General features: G+C 38.0%; 1 protein-coding gene across 7 annotated transcripts in view; it reads right to left on the reverse strand.

The window, feature by feature from the left end:
• The window catches only part of NFIA (nuclear factor I A), a 370,701-nt gene that overhangs the window by 71,119 nt on the left and 285,049 nt on the right, over nt 1-14,533 (reverse strand). For 5 of the 7 annotated variants that reach the window (XM_078451853.2, XM_078451851.2, XM_078451850.2 and 2 more), the window contains exons 7-8: nt 3,501-3,629; nt 1,168-1,221 (exon numbers count right to left, since the gene is read on the reverse strand). In XM_078451853.2, coding sequence (XP_078307979.1) covers nt 1,168-1,221; nt 3,501-3,629 — 183 coding nt within the window. The remainder of the gene's footprint in view (nt 1-1,167; nt 1,222-3,500; nt 3,630-14,533) is intronic. The other 2 variants (XM_078451854.2, XM_078451852.2) reach the window with 1 other exon arrangement.

Below are 14,533 nucleotides of genomic sequence, written 5' to 3' on the forward strand. Positions count from 1 at the left end.
AGGGACGACATGAAAATTTTCAAAGCCTGGGTGAAAATGGGTGATTGAACTGTTTGTATGACTTGAGTACACGCTCTATTTCCAGGTACTGGGCAAACAACTGCAAACACATGATTTCATTTGCTCCCGAGACAACATGATTCTCTTGAGGCAGAGATTACGATCTCCAATTTATAGAGGAGGAACCTATGACTCAGAGAAGTAAAGCACTGTACCAGGTTGACACGGTTGGTAAAAGTGGTGGAGACAGGATTCAGACACTGGTCCGTTTGACCCCCACGCCTTTATGCTTACCCACTATACAATGCTGCCTCCCTCAAGGCCCTATTTTTCTGCACTTGTTTTGAACTTTCAAAAAGAGGTTTCCTTGGTAACAACTGGCCACCAAATTTCCAAATGTGGCTTATATCTGTAGTCAAAAATAGGGCCACTGTTTTTTAAGCACGGTGAACTTGCTTTGCTGTTGCTCTGTTAAAATATCACCTCTGGCCTGAGCACTGAGATATGTCATACAGTTATTGTTTATGAACTGGGGTTTGTCTAGTCAAGGTATTTTAAGAAAGTTTTAAAGAAGGCAGCAGAATCCTTGCAATCTGAGTCCTACCCAGAGGTGAATACACCACGTGATTCTGAGCAAGGGTGCAGTAAACAACCCCACTCCCTTCCCCCATCCCTGTGCTCTAGGACCCTTTCTCTTCTTCCAGGCCCTTTGAAGTTCTACTGTCTGTCTGGATTCTCTATAATGATTTACTGATTTGGGTTATGGCAACTCTTTACAATAAAAGGAACATGTGAGGTTGAAGTCTCCTTTATGTACACGTCACATTTATTCCACGCTGGCTCGTTCGGTCAGACTCTCTCTTTCAGTTTGGCCTCATCTTCCTAAAATATCAACTTTTAATCCTGTGATCTCATTCCAAGCATTAGCTTTCCAACTGGTTCAGAGAAAAATAAAGGACAATATGGCACCTGCAGCAAATATTTCTCAGACAGCCAGATGCTCAATGCCAACCCTAAAAAATATCTTAGCCCCCAAATGTCTCATGTTAGCCCATCTCCACTCAGATTCTTGCCACAACAACACCACTGAAGAGTTTCATCTACGTTATTCCAATTCCCTTTACCAGACCACTAAGGCGGGGGGCAGGGTGCAATAAGAATGGGTACCTGAGTAGATTTTCCAGAAAGGAGAACCGAGGATACTGGGAACCATCTTGAATTCTGGTGAAAACAAAGAATCTTTGGTATTTCATAATTCTTAAACTAGGTGTCTCTTTTCCTCATAAACACTGTTCACGCTATGAATATAAGATCAAAGCTCATTGTTCTGAAGGCTAGGGAGGTCCACTCTGGTTCAACCCAGCATGGGCTGTTTCAGCAAATATGTTTAAGTATGTAGCATGAAGAAGCTCCCAATCTTGGCACTCACAGGTAAACAGTAGAATTGTTTTAATAATTGTAGAACTACAGCTTTAAGGCACGACACATAGAAGGCACTCAATATTTACTGAATAAATGATAATATATGCACATTGCTTTATGCCCTCAAAGAGTCTCTACAAATACTGTCTTATCGTGTTTCTACATAAGCATAGGCGGCTGGGAGGAAAAGTTCTTTCAACAATAGTACTGGCCCATTTTACTGGTGAGGACATTAAAAAATCCACAAGATAAGTGGAAAGGCAAAGAGGCACCTTACCCAGCTATCCTGATTGCTGCCATATTATTCTTCCCGATCCTTATTACTTTGCTACACCATGAATCTTTCCTCTGCTTGGAATGCCTTCCATTCACATAAGCAACTTTTTAAGATTTGTCTTCAATGCTATCTATATTTTGAAATCTCTTTATTAGGTAAAAAGCAGTAATAGCACGTTCCACATTATCTTCTGAATGCTTATTTCCTTGTATCTCTCTCTGCCCTAGACTGTATGCTTTATGAGGACAGGAACCACTGAACTCCCATGACAGGCACTCAGGGAACTGTTGTTGAATGAATGAATGAAACTCCATAGTCCTCTCCTCTGAGTTCCTGCAGAAATTTCTACTTTTAACATTCATTTAGCATTTAGAATGACCATAAAAAAGATAAGAAACATCACATGCCTTATCTCCATGAGACCAAAAATCTTCTGACTAAAAGGACTTCATATCTTTTATTTTCCACCACAGTTGAGATGCTTAATGACTATGAGGATAATATCATAATACTACCCCCATTTAAACAGACTCATTTTGGGACTGTATAATCCAACTCAGATGCAAGGTTTTCAAGTCAGAAAAAAATACGTATGTTGCCTTTCTAATTATAACACACACACACACACACACATACACACACACACGCATGCACACCACACAATTGAAAATAATAAGAAATCTTGACAAAATTCTATCAAGATCACATGTTTAAAGATGGAGCATGTACGTTTTCATAATTGTAAATATAGTAATTGCTTCACGAAATAGTCCAAATACTTGTTTTCTTCAATGTGATTTCTGCACGTGTGCACTGGCCGGCCCTCTCAACTTCCATAATTCCCTGAGATGCACCCAGAGTATTCATAAAGGGATTCAGATTTGTGGGTCTCACTTTGAGATTAATGCAAGAAATATCAGTTTCCCCAGGTGTATGTTAAGGTAGACAAGAGACCGTAACTTTCTAGGCTGTTTTATAACACCAGCTGGTAGATCACAGACCTACCTAAATGATGATCTGATGGAAGAAAGTAAACGTGGTTACAGTTATTCATACTCCTACTGTGGGGAGTTTCATAAACAAACTAATAAATATTTTCATCTTGCAATAAGATCGAGTTAAGTGATTTGCTGACATTCTCTTGAGGTTTAAAGCTTGTCTTTAATGCAAAATACAAATCATATTTCTTGTGGACACATTTTAATAATAAACTTAAAAGCACACGGGACAAAAATAATGAAAACATTGCAATGAAAACCAGACAAACTATCTACCACTTCAAAAGGAGTGAGTGAAGACTGCTCGTCAACACCGTGATGCAAACAATCTCAATGCAAAATGCCACATATTGAAATCAGGTTTCAAGGAAAGGGAATCAGCAGGGATGAGAGAATGAAAAACAGCTTATTACATGCAAACAGGTAACTAACTACAGGAACATACACTCACCTAACCCCCCCCCCTACACACACACACCCCACACACCCACACACACACCCACACACACACCCACACACACACTTCTTTTGTACAACCTGTAGGACAGATTTGATTTTGGTTCAGTTCCAATTACCTCCCACCTCTCTGCAATATCTCTTCGGTAATGAGAGGTTTTGGTCCCTTTTTGGCCTTAGGTAGGGATCAAGGCTTTGGTGCCAAAGCTGTTCCCAAGGATGAGAAATTGGAACACTCACTGCCCTTAGGAGCATTCTGGGAGAGGCCTCCTTGTCTCTCACTTTGCTACCCTTGCTCTCAAGGCCATGATCTAAGCGCGACCAAGGGAGCCCGTGGAGCAGCTCACCTCTGGGTCCTGTAATGACAGGTCGGTGATGCTGTGTGAATGCCGTTCCCAGGGAGGAGGTCTGCGAAGGGGAGGGGCTGCTGAAACCAGACTTCTCCGACTTCTTCAGTGTGGTTGGAGATGGCATTCCTGGCAAGAAGGATGGAGTGATAAGCACACTTTAATTCATGGCACGACAGCTTGTACAACCTAAAAGATAAAACTGAAAGAATTAAAAAAAGAAATCCACCTGTGAGCGCAAAATTTGTTCTGAATTGCTTTGAATTTGTCATGGGAACAAAACAGGTGACAAAATGGTTCCCTGATAAATCCGACTATAACTGATTTCAATTTATTTTACTAAATCGCAGTCCATTTTGGCATTATTGATCTTTCTAATTACAGAGGGCCACTTTCCAGTGTTGCTTAAGAGTTTTTATATGCCTGTGGCTCCTGGGACCCTTGAGGAAGAAGGCTCTCGAAGGCACATGAAGACCTCATCTGCAGTCACTTCATCTTGCCAGGTACCTTCCTTAAGCACCAAGGCCCTTTCTCCACATTTTAAATAATTCAGCTATTTTAACATTAAAAAAAAAAAAACCCTCAACAATGGCAACTCAGTTAGTTGTTCATCTGATGAATCATTTATAGTAGAAAAAAGAAAGAAAAGATATAAGTAAAAACTCCTTAAATGCCTCCTAACAATTGAAACTGGTTAAATAAATATGATAGAACCCAAGGAAATAATACTGTAAAAGAATGACATGGAAAGATAATTAATGACATGGAATAAAGACATGGAAAGCAATAATAAAATAGGATGTTGTGCTATGATGCCATTTAAAAATATATTTCTACGTACAGAGAAAGAGCTGGAAGGAAATACACATAAACTCTAACAGTAGTTCTCTCTGTGTGTTGTATCTGGGTGATTTTCATTGCCTCTTTTTGCTTACTTGTTTTTTCTATGATGAACGTATATTACACTTTTATGTTAAGAAAATACAATAAAAACTTGTTTTTAAAAATAGTAGTTTTACTATAGTTTCTGAGGTTTTCATAACATTTCCAGCATAGAAAATGCTTCGGGAAGAAAATAATGGGAAAATAGTCTCTTGTAATTACTGAGTTTGTAATGTTCTCGGCAACCATGCTGATATACACAACTGGAGGCATCTATCAGTTTGGTAGGGTGCCAATTAAAACAATGAAAACTTGGATATAAAAATAAAGGAAATGACTTCTCGTCTCCACATCACAGGACAAATTTGGGCTCTCTTAAATTTGCAGCTCAAAACTGGTCTGTACTCGTGTCAAAAGAATCAGATCTCCTTTACTTACGTATGTCTATATGTGTTGTATTCTATGACCAGAGAATTATTGGGTAAGCTAGAAAAATAGGATATAAAAGTAATAATGATATTAGCATGTACCTGTTATTGAGTAGTTACTGACTACAATGCACTGTGCCAAGCACTTTGTAGGTATAGATCTGTTCCAAAACTTAGTTCAGCCTGTATATAAATGTGTCCTTGTTATTTCCGATCACAGATTTCCTTAATAAGGTTCTACCACACAACCTCTGAGTGTGACTACAGATTCTATAAGGATAGAGACCATGTCTGTTTTGCCCCTTCCATTTTCAGGATATTCAACAGAGGGTCTAGGACACAGCAAGTGGCCTGAAAAGATATTTACACTACTTGTAACGGTTGCAGCTTTATCTGTGGCTTTACTCATTGATGTGTGGGGGCCTAGTAAAACTAGGGAGTGTGACCCCAAGAAAGAAAGAAATTGCAAGTTGGTGAGCATATTTGTGTGGTGCATTGTAAAGACAATATGAAGTGGTGTGTGATTTCACACCAACTTGTGTGTGAAACAAGTTCACCAAACTAGAACTTCACACCACCAATCTAGATCCCATCCATTCCAGATCAGTATCTATGTGATTTGAATGAAAAAGTGAGTCACGAAGCAACTTTAGCTATGTTTCTTTGCTCTTTGAATCAGTAACCAAAATCACACCACGCCAATATCTTAACATCATTATGATGGGTTGAGGTTTTGGATCAACATTCATGCCAAGTAACCTAGCCTAAGGTATAATCACATAATTACATTAGAAAGGAGATTTCAAATTAAAAAATTAAAGGGAAGAAATACAAAGTTACCCAAATGTCAACAAACTTCTCAATTCATTTAAGCCTCTCCTGTGCAAAACACATTTTTAGGCTGTCAACCAGTCCACTGATTCAAAATCAGTCAAATGCCTGAAATATGTGCCACGAAACAGAAAGAGAACAGAAAATGAAAATGTCAAAACTTTTAAGACGGCAGGATTTTTTTCCAGACAATGGAATCACTGATGAAATGCAGTATCTGAACTAACCTTACATAAGAAAGCAAATGGTTGGACTCAAGGAAAAGTTATCATTTCTTTGAAAAGTTCACGTGTCCCATCCCATGCCATTCTAAATACTGCAGAAATATTGACTTAAATCCACCATGTGCATTTAGTCTTTTAAAAAGGGGAATGAATATAGGTAAAATTTAGAGAATAACAAGCATAAAGAATGACTAAGTTGGTAAATGGACTCAAAAACAGCAAAATTGGAATCTTTTTTGAAAGAGTTAAAGAGAAAAGAAATACTGTCTGCACGCAAGAAGAAGCCAAACTATGTATAATCTTCTAAATTTATCGCAGTCAAGTAATATGATCCCTAAGGCTGTCATGAATCTCAAAATTACTTTGTGTTTTCAATTTTTAAAGACTTGTATTGAGCACATTTCCTTATTATATACTTTAATATTTTCTCCATATGCATAATGTATGTTTTGGTTAATTTGCTTCGTATACTTAATTGGCAGGATAAAATTTCAAAATGGTAGTAAACTACTTTATGTTAAAAGTGAGAGAACATTAATCCTGACTTATATTTTCAAAATCAAGTTTAGTTTCTGCCCCATAGATTAAAAATAAGCTTCTTGTTAGAATTTCTTTTACCAATTAGCTATGCACAATTGTTATGCAATTACTGTAAGGATTAATGACTGACTGGCTTTTTCTTAATAAATCAAAACTATAATTTCAATGTATTTTTTAGAAGTATCAGATTTTTTTCAGAATGCAAGCTGGTGCAGCCACTCTGGAAAAAAGTATGGAGGTTCCTCAAAAAACTAAAATTAGAACTACCCTATGACTTAGCAATTGCACTACTAGGCATTTATCCAAGGGATACAGGTGTGCTGTTTTGAAGGGACACATGCACCCCCATTTTTATAGCAGCATTATCAACAATAGCCAAAGTATGGAAAGAGCCCAAATGTCCATCGATGGATGAATGGATAAAGAAGATGTGGGGTGTATATATATATGTGTGTGTATACACACATATATATACACACACACATATATATATAATGGAGTAATATATATATAATATTATATATTATTTATATATATATATAATATATATAATGGAGTATTACACAGCAATCAAAAAGAATGAAATCTTGCCATTTGCAACTACATGGATGGAACTGGAGGGTATGATGCTAAGTGAAATTAGTCAGAGAAAGACAAATATCGTATAACTTTACTCATATGAGGACTTTAAGAGACAAAACAGATGAACATAAGGGAAGGGAAACAAACATAACACAAAAACAGGGAGGGGGATAAAACAGAAGAGACTCATAAATATGGAGAACAAACTGAGGGTTACTGGAGGGGGGGTGGGAGGGGGATGGGCTAAATGGGTAAGGGGCACTAAGGAATCTAATCCTGAAATCATTGTTGCACTATATGCTAACTAATTTGGATGGAAATTTTAAAAAAATAATAAAATTTTAAAAAATAATAAAAAAAATCTAAAAAAAAGAAGTATCAGATTTTTTTGTTTCATATTAAATATAATTTATTGTCAAATTGGTTTCCATACAACACCCAGTGCTCATCCCAACAAGTGCCCTCCTCAATGTCCATCATTCACTTTCCCCTCTCCCTCACCCCCCAATCAACCCTCAGTTTGTTCTCAGTATTTAAGAGTCTCTTATGGTTTGCCTCCCTCACTCTCAGATTTTTTAAAAAGGATTATAAAATAATACTGCCCTTTTCCTGGAACAAACAAAATATTATTTCAAAGTTCTTTTCAATATGTAAAATAAAGAAGTTTATAGAACAAGAAGCAGAAATTGAGCAGAATGGTGTGTTTAAATGGAACATTTTCTCCTATTGATTGCCATAAAAACCCCAATGGTGGTAAAGAAAATAGAAGATGGATTTCAAGAAGCATTTTGGCTTGTCATTGGTTCACTATTCATCAGACTTTCCAGATTTCTCTCACTTTGCCATTTTCCTAAGCTACCTGAGTCATTTCAGTGTCCAGAGGACACAGGCAAACATGAAATTCTAGTCATTCAGTGACTCTGATCCTTGAAGGCAGTGAGAAGCCCAACAGGAAAACTTTGAAAGTACAGGCCAAAAACAGTACCTGCAAAGATTCCGTTACAGTCATCATTAATATTTGTGGTGGTCAGAATTCTAAGATGGCCCCATGGCTCTTGGCCCCTGGGGTACATACTAATGTAATCTCCAGTTGAATGTGGGCAGTACCTGTGAATATGATGGATGCTATTCTTGTGATCAGGTTGTTGTATTGCAAAGGTGAAGGGACTTTTGCAGATGTAATTACGGTCCCTAATCAGGTGACTTTGAATTAAGTAAAGGATTATTATTCTGGGTGGGCCTGACCTAATCAGGTAAACCCTGTAACAGAGGGACTAGAATAGAGGTCAGAGAGGTTCTCCTGCTGGCTTTGAAGAAGTAAGCTGCCACCAGGGGAAAGAGCCTGTGAGGGGGCCACATGGCAAGGAACTGCAGGGACCTCTAGATGCTAAGCAAGGCCCCTGGCTGATAGCCAGCTCTAAGAAAGGTGGAACCTTAGTCGTAAAGCTATAAGGAACTAAATTCTCCCAATAATCACGAGAGTTTGTAAGAGAACTCAGAGCTCCAGAAAGGAATGTAGTCTGGATGAAATGTTGATTGCAGCCATGTGAGACCCTGAGATGAGGGACAACCTAAGCTGTGTCCAGACTCTTGACCCATGGAAGCTGTCAGGTAATAAATGTGTTTTTTTTTTTTAAACTGTATTTGTGGTAATTTGTTATACAGCAATAGCAAACTAAGATGATATTCAAATATGAGACTACAGTCCATGCTAGAAATGTGTGCATTAAAGATGCTGACTATGCACTAATTACTCTCTAGAATTCCAGAAGCTTCCATGATTTTTAGCAAATACATCCTAGGTAGTGTGGTTTTCCACTAGTCTACACTCACCCAGAGAAAACAGTTAAGACATCTCTGCATGTAACAAAGAGACAAATAAGTGGTTATTTCCAAAGGCATAAACACTTTGGAAAATTTCTATTTCCCTCTGATTCTTAAAAAAACATACTAATAACAAAATCAGATCAAATGACATGAAAATCAACTCAAAAATAATTCTTGGGGTCTCATAAAAAATGAAGGTTTTTTTTTTTTGGTAAGTTTTTCTATAACTTGATGTTACAAAAAGTAAAAATAAGACACAGGGAAAAAAAAACACATAATTAATTTCAACTCCCTCTCTCTCCCAGATTATGAGATTTACTAAACACTTTGACCAAGAACTTTATAGGGAAAATTATGAAGCAAGTCCTACAGGAATGAGAAGGAAGCATAATGCTGTTCTTTGCTTAAGGAAGCTTCTTAAAGGGGATTTTTAGTCATCAATGTAGTTACAATACTAATGGGAAACAGGGGGAGAAGGGAGAGATCACACAATAGACTAGAACTATTCCAGAAACAATGGAACAACATTCTGGATTTGTTGGAGGACTTATCAAAAATTCATTGTCCTGTGAAAATTATCCCTGGTAATGCTGCTCAGGACAGCAGGACCTTATCTCATCTGTTGTAGGAGTTGGGGGTGCTGTAATTCAAGTTGTCAGCGAAGATTTAACTGGCATGTATTTCTTTCTTCAAACTATCAAAGTCAAGAACAGAAAATTTTCAGTAATGTTCATTTATAGTCGCAATCTGTTTGGGAAGAATGCTGGAAACAAGTAGACTCTGCACTTTTGTTTTAAAATCCAATATTTAAGCAGGTTAGAGAGGACTACAAAATGTTGCAAGTTTGGCTGTTCACGTTTGACTTTCTATATTCTCCAGATCATTGCCTTCATCTAATTCCCAATGACCTATCTTTACTACTGCTTTAGCAGAGCAATTACTATACCAGACCTAAAGACTACTGGAAGCCTCTTCCATCTAGTGGCCTCAAGAGGGCTGGGAGGCAGCTAAGGAGATGGTCATCAAACCTCTTATATTTATCATTTCCCCAAAACAGATAAATAGTAAAATCTACAAATTATGGAGTACCTACTATGTACCATGTATTTACAAACATCTCAAATGCTTGTATTGTCATGTATTAATGTATCATGTAATCATGTATTTCATGCTTCCCTTTTAGGTATTAATACACTGCCTACTTATAACTTAATAATGCAGAAACTAGATACCAAGAGATGTCAAGCAACTTGTTCAAGATCATACAGCTATTAAGTGGTATTTCAGAGTCAGGTCTCTCTTGTTCTGAAACTTGTATGTTTTGTAATACATCACACTACCCTCATATAGTTTCCCTTGTATATTATAAAAACAGTGTCCTATTTAAGTCAATAAAGTATATTTATAGTTGAAGTTTCTAATTTGGTTATGCAAAGAAAAAACTCAAAGGAAGGTTGTATCAGCTGCAAAAGAACATGCAAAAAATAAAAAAGAATCTGAAATATACTAAGAATCATTGTATCTTCTATACCAAAGGTTTTTCTTGGCATTAGCAGGGATTAGTTAGGATTTTATTAAACATACTGCATTTATTACCAGTAATTCTTTAAAAAAATTTTTTTAATTAAAAAAATTTTAATGTTTATATATTTTTGAAAGAGAGAGACAGAGTGTGAGTAGAGAGGGACAGAGAGAGAGAGGGAAGCACAGAATCCGAAACATGCTTTAGGCTCTGAGCTATCAGCACAGAGCCCGACACAGGGCTCAAACTCATGAACTGGGAGATCATGACCTGAGCCAAAGTCAGAAGCTTAACCGAATGAGCCACACACATGCCCTTATTATCAGTAATTCTAAAACAGAATCTCCAAGAAATAAATATCACAGTCTTAGAAGAACATAATGATCCAAAGATGTTAAATTATAAAAGAGTAAATACATACATTTAATATTTACAATAGGTCTCTTGCCTATTCAACAAGTTGCTTCCTTTATAAAGCCTCCTACAAACATAAGAAAGACCAAAATTCTTTTTTTGAGACTGATACCTTCCAAACCTTCTCTATGTTATAATGCAGTAAATACTACCTAAACCAGAGGTAGAGTCTAACACACACAATTGTCTAGAATTCAGTAAGTCTTGACAACAAGGGAGGCCCCTAAACTACTAAAGTCAGGATCAAAATAGGCAACTTAGCAGAGTCATTTAACTCCTAGGAAAGCAAAGTTTTATAGAAACCATTTCAAGGAGAAGGTTACGATGGAGTCAATCAAAGGCTATTGAGAGATCACGTGTAATGAGAATAAATGAGCTCCAGGGGAGTAAGGCCCACGGAACACAGGTTAGAATGGTTTACAAAATCAGGAATGATGAAGCAGGGGAAATGGGCATAGTCAACTCTTTGTGAAATCAGTCTTTGGAGGGAAGCAGAAACTAGAGTATTAGCTCTAAGGAGATGCAGGGAAGCAAGGCAGAGCTTCTTGAAGATGGGAGGCAGTGAAGCATGCTTGCCTACCAGTAGGAACAGTCCAGGAGACAGACAGAAAGCAAAGACTCAGAAAGAGGACAGCTGAGGGAAGGAAGTCCTGAAGAAGGCGAGAAGCCACAGTCACTACTCCAAGCCGGGATTTGAACCCAGCAGGAGAGAGCTCTTTCTGCTTCCGGTGCCCTGCTCCACCAAGGCGCCTCCTCCTGAAATAAGTTCTGATCATTTATCTATCTTCCTAATTCAGACTAATCACGAGCTCGTTTAAAACAGAGCTCATTGGGGCGCCTGGGTGGCGCAGTCGGTTAAGCGTCCGACTTCAGCCAGGTCACGATCTCGCGGTCCGTGAGTTCGAGCCCCGCGTCGGGCTCTGGGCTGATGGCTCGGAGCCTGGAGCCTGTTTCCGATTCTGTGTCTCCCTCTCTCTCTGCCCCTCCCCCGTTCATGCTCTGTCTCTCTCTGTCCCAAAAATAAATTAAAAACGTTGAAAAAAAAAATTTAAAAAAACAGAGCTCATTAAGGATACTTATATATTGTTCTACAGCCTAAATGGCATGCTAACTGCTACTGTGGCTGTTTTCTTCACCGCCGGCCATTCAGATTCCCCTGCACCTCCTGGTGGAAGTGTGGGCAATGGGTACCCTAGTCACGTCTGTCGGACTGAAGGCATCAGTGTCATTCCTCAGGCTCAGGATGAAAGTTGAATAGTACCCGTACCATATTTTACAAGTCATCTACCACCAGCAAATTTATGCTTGGCTTCACCTCTTCCAGCTGGAGAGAGCACAGCACTCCGTAAGCAGCTGCTGCACAGGCAAGAACAGGACCTTTCTAGGACCATCTCATCTGTACCTTGTGATGAGATGATCGTCAACCGTGATGCTAAATAAAGGCTGTAATTGCACAGATTAATCCCACAGTTAAAGGGCCATTCTGTTCCTCTGGGTAGAAACACATGCTGTGTGCTACGGGGAGTAGTTCAAGATCCTGCACTCGTCTTAGATTTGTGTCTTAATGATAAAATCCATTATGGTTCATTCCAATGTAATTTATTATGATTAACACACTCAACAATAAAAAAGGTAAAACATTCAGACTATTTTGACTTTTACCCTTTTTCAGTGAATAGAAACGTTTTAAAATCATTTTTATGATGGGGAGAATAAAATGGGAGTTAATACAGCTTCTGAGGTTCATCCTTCTTACTCTATACGCAACCATTTCAGATGAACAGAAAGGACCCCCCAAAGAATTACCACATCATAAAGAAGTTCAGGTAATTTAAAAGGCTTGCATACAAGTGATTTCTTCAATTTTTTAAAATGGGAGAATGGAGTAAAAATTATATGGATTATTCAGGAGAAAAGAAATGATGAGTTCTCTAATGTATTCCAAATGTTCATTTGTGAGTGAAAATTTACAACCCGAGAGAGTAAAGAATAGACACAAGGAAAATGTCATGTAAAGATCTGGTTCCTGGGCCAGCAATAAAGTTCCCTGATTTTTTAGGGGATTTCCTCTCCTGTCAGGATAAGTACAGACACCCCAGTGTCAGGACTGAAGTTTAAAAAATTGTACTTCATGCTCCTAATATTTACAAGTTGGAGATTCCCTATCCATTCTCTCTTGCCTCTATTCCATCCTCCATGTGTTTAGGGAAGGATTGATTTTGGCTCAACACAGCAATCACACATATTCACAGAGGACTGAGAATAAACAAGAAATTACTGAGAAAACCAAGTAATTTCCTTTGCATGAAAAATAAATATAGTATAGCATAGCATAATGTTTTATTCATCCTGCCTAGATACCCAGCTGAAAAGTAAAAAACTCAATCATACATATGTTTGGTTCATATCTGCCCTATCCAATATGGTAGCTACTAGCCACATGTGGCTACTTAAATTTAAATTAATTAAAGTGAAATGAATTTAAAAATTCAGTTGCTCAGCACAGCCACATTTCAAGTGCTCAAAAGCCATATTTGACTAGCTGTTACAGTACTGGACAGTGCAGATGTAGAACATTTGCATCACTGCAGAAAGTTCTATTAGACAGCCCTGGTTTATATGCCACCAAATAATTTTTCACTTTTTTGGTCCTATTGTTGTATAACAGGTAAATCTTACTTTTATATTTTTTCAGCATGTTTAGCCCTTTTGTAAGTTACAAAAGTAAAACATAGGTACTATACAAATACAGAATTATATATTGTGGTGGGGGGGGGCGGGGACGAAGGATCAGTAGCCCTCTCCTCCCCATTGCCAACAGGCTGGGGAGAAACCAGTGCTCAAGCTTGGTGAACATCTTTATAGGTAGTTTTCTCTATCTAGAATACCAGTTTCGGTGATGTGAAGTTAAGTGTTTATTAAAATATGCTCACTGATTTTGTCAGTCAGAACATGATCAAAAGCTTGGAGTTTAAGGGTCGTACTGGTAAAATTTAATTTTAGAGATGTCGTCTGTGATGTTCCATGTTTGGGATAAGCCTGCACCGGGGATCTATTCATCCCTGCGTTCCTTGGATGCGAGCAGAACACCCATCACTTTACTTAAGGTAAAATTTGAAACTGACTGGAACATTTCATAGAGGAAAAAAGAAATATAATTTTAGGCCTCTTCAAATTGCTTGAAGTGTGAAATCAAGTAATGAACACTAGAAAAGGTTCTGTCAGCTAGAATCTAAGCTTAGTGTAGTCAGCATTTTCCTGCTAAACCTTATTATGGCAAAGCATTTGATTTTTCATCTCTGTACTGTGTTCATCCCTGCAAATAAACTACTTTGACCTCCACCTGTTACTTACTGAAATCTGCCCACCATCCTTCAATAACCCTATTCTTTGCCATCAAAGGCGTTTGAGTTGTTGAGAAACTGGGAAGACAGAGCTGTGTAAGGAGCTGAACTGATAGGACTTTATAACTAAGCAGTAGTTCATAGTTCAAGCAGGACGCTACACAGCAAAAGGAAACTTTTTTTTCCTTTTTTTTAAAGGCAATGCCTGTGGATGCTGGAAGGGGGCAACACATTTCATCATTTTAACATGGAATTTTTCACAGAAAGAGATTCTCTTTTGAGCTCTTATTTAATGCAGAAAACTCCTGGCCCTTTCTTTATAAGGAAAACCTCTCTTTCCAAGAGTTATGCCTTCATTTTAGACAGATGAGCCACAAGGTCATTTCAAAGCTTAAAAACACTGCAAGTTATGCTCATTATGCAAAACAGAATGAACCAC

The sequence above is a fragment of the Panthera onca genome, chromosome C1, assembly GCF_046562875.1.
Source record: "Panthera onca isolate mPanOnc1 chromosome C1, mPanOnc1 haplotype 2, whole genome shotgun sequence".
Classification (NCBI taxonomy): domain Eukaryota; kingdom Metazoa; phylum Chordata; class Mammalia; order Carnivora; family Felidae; genus Panthera; species Panthera onca.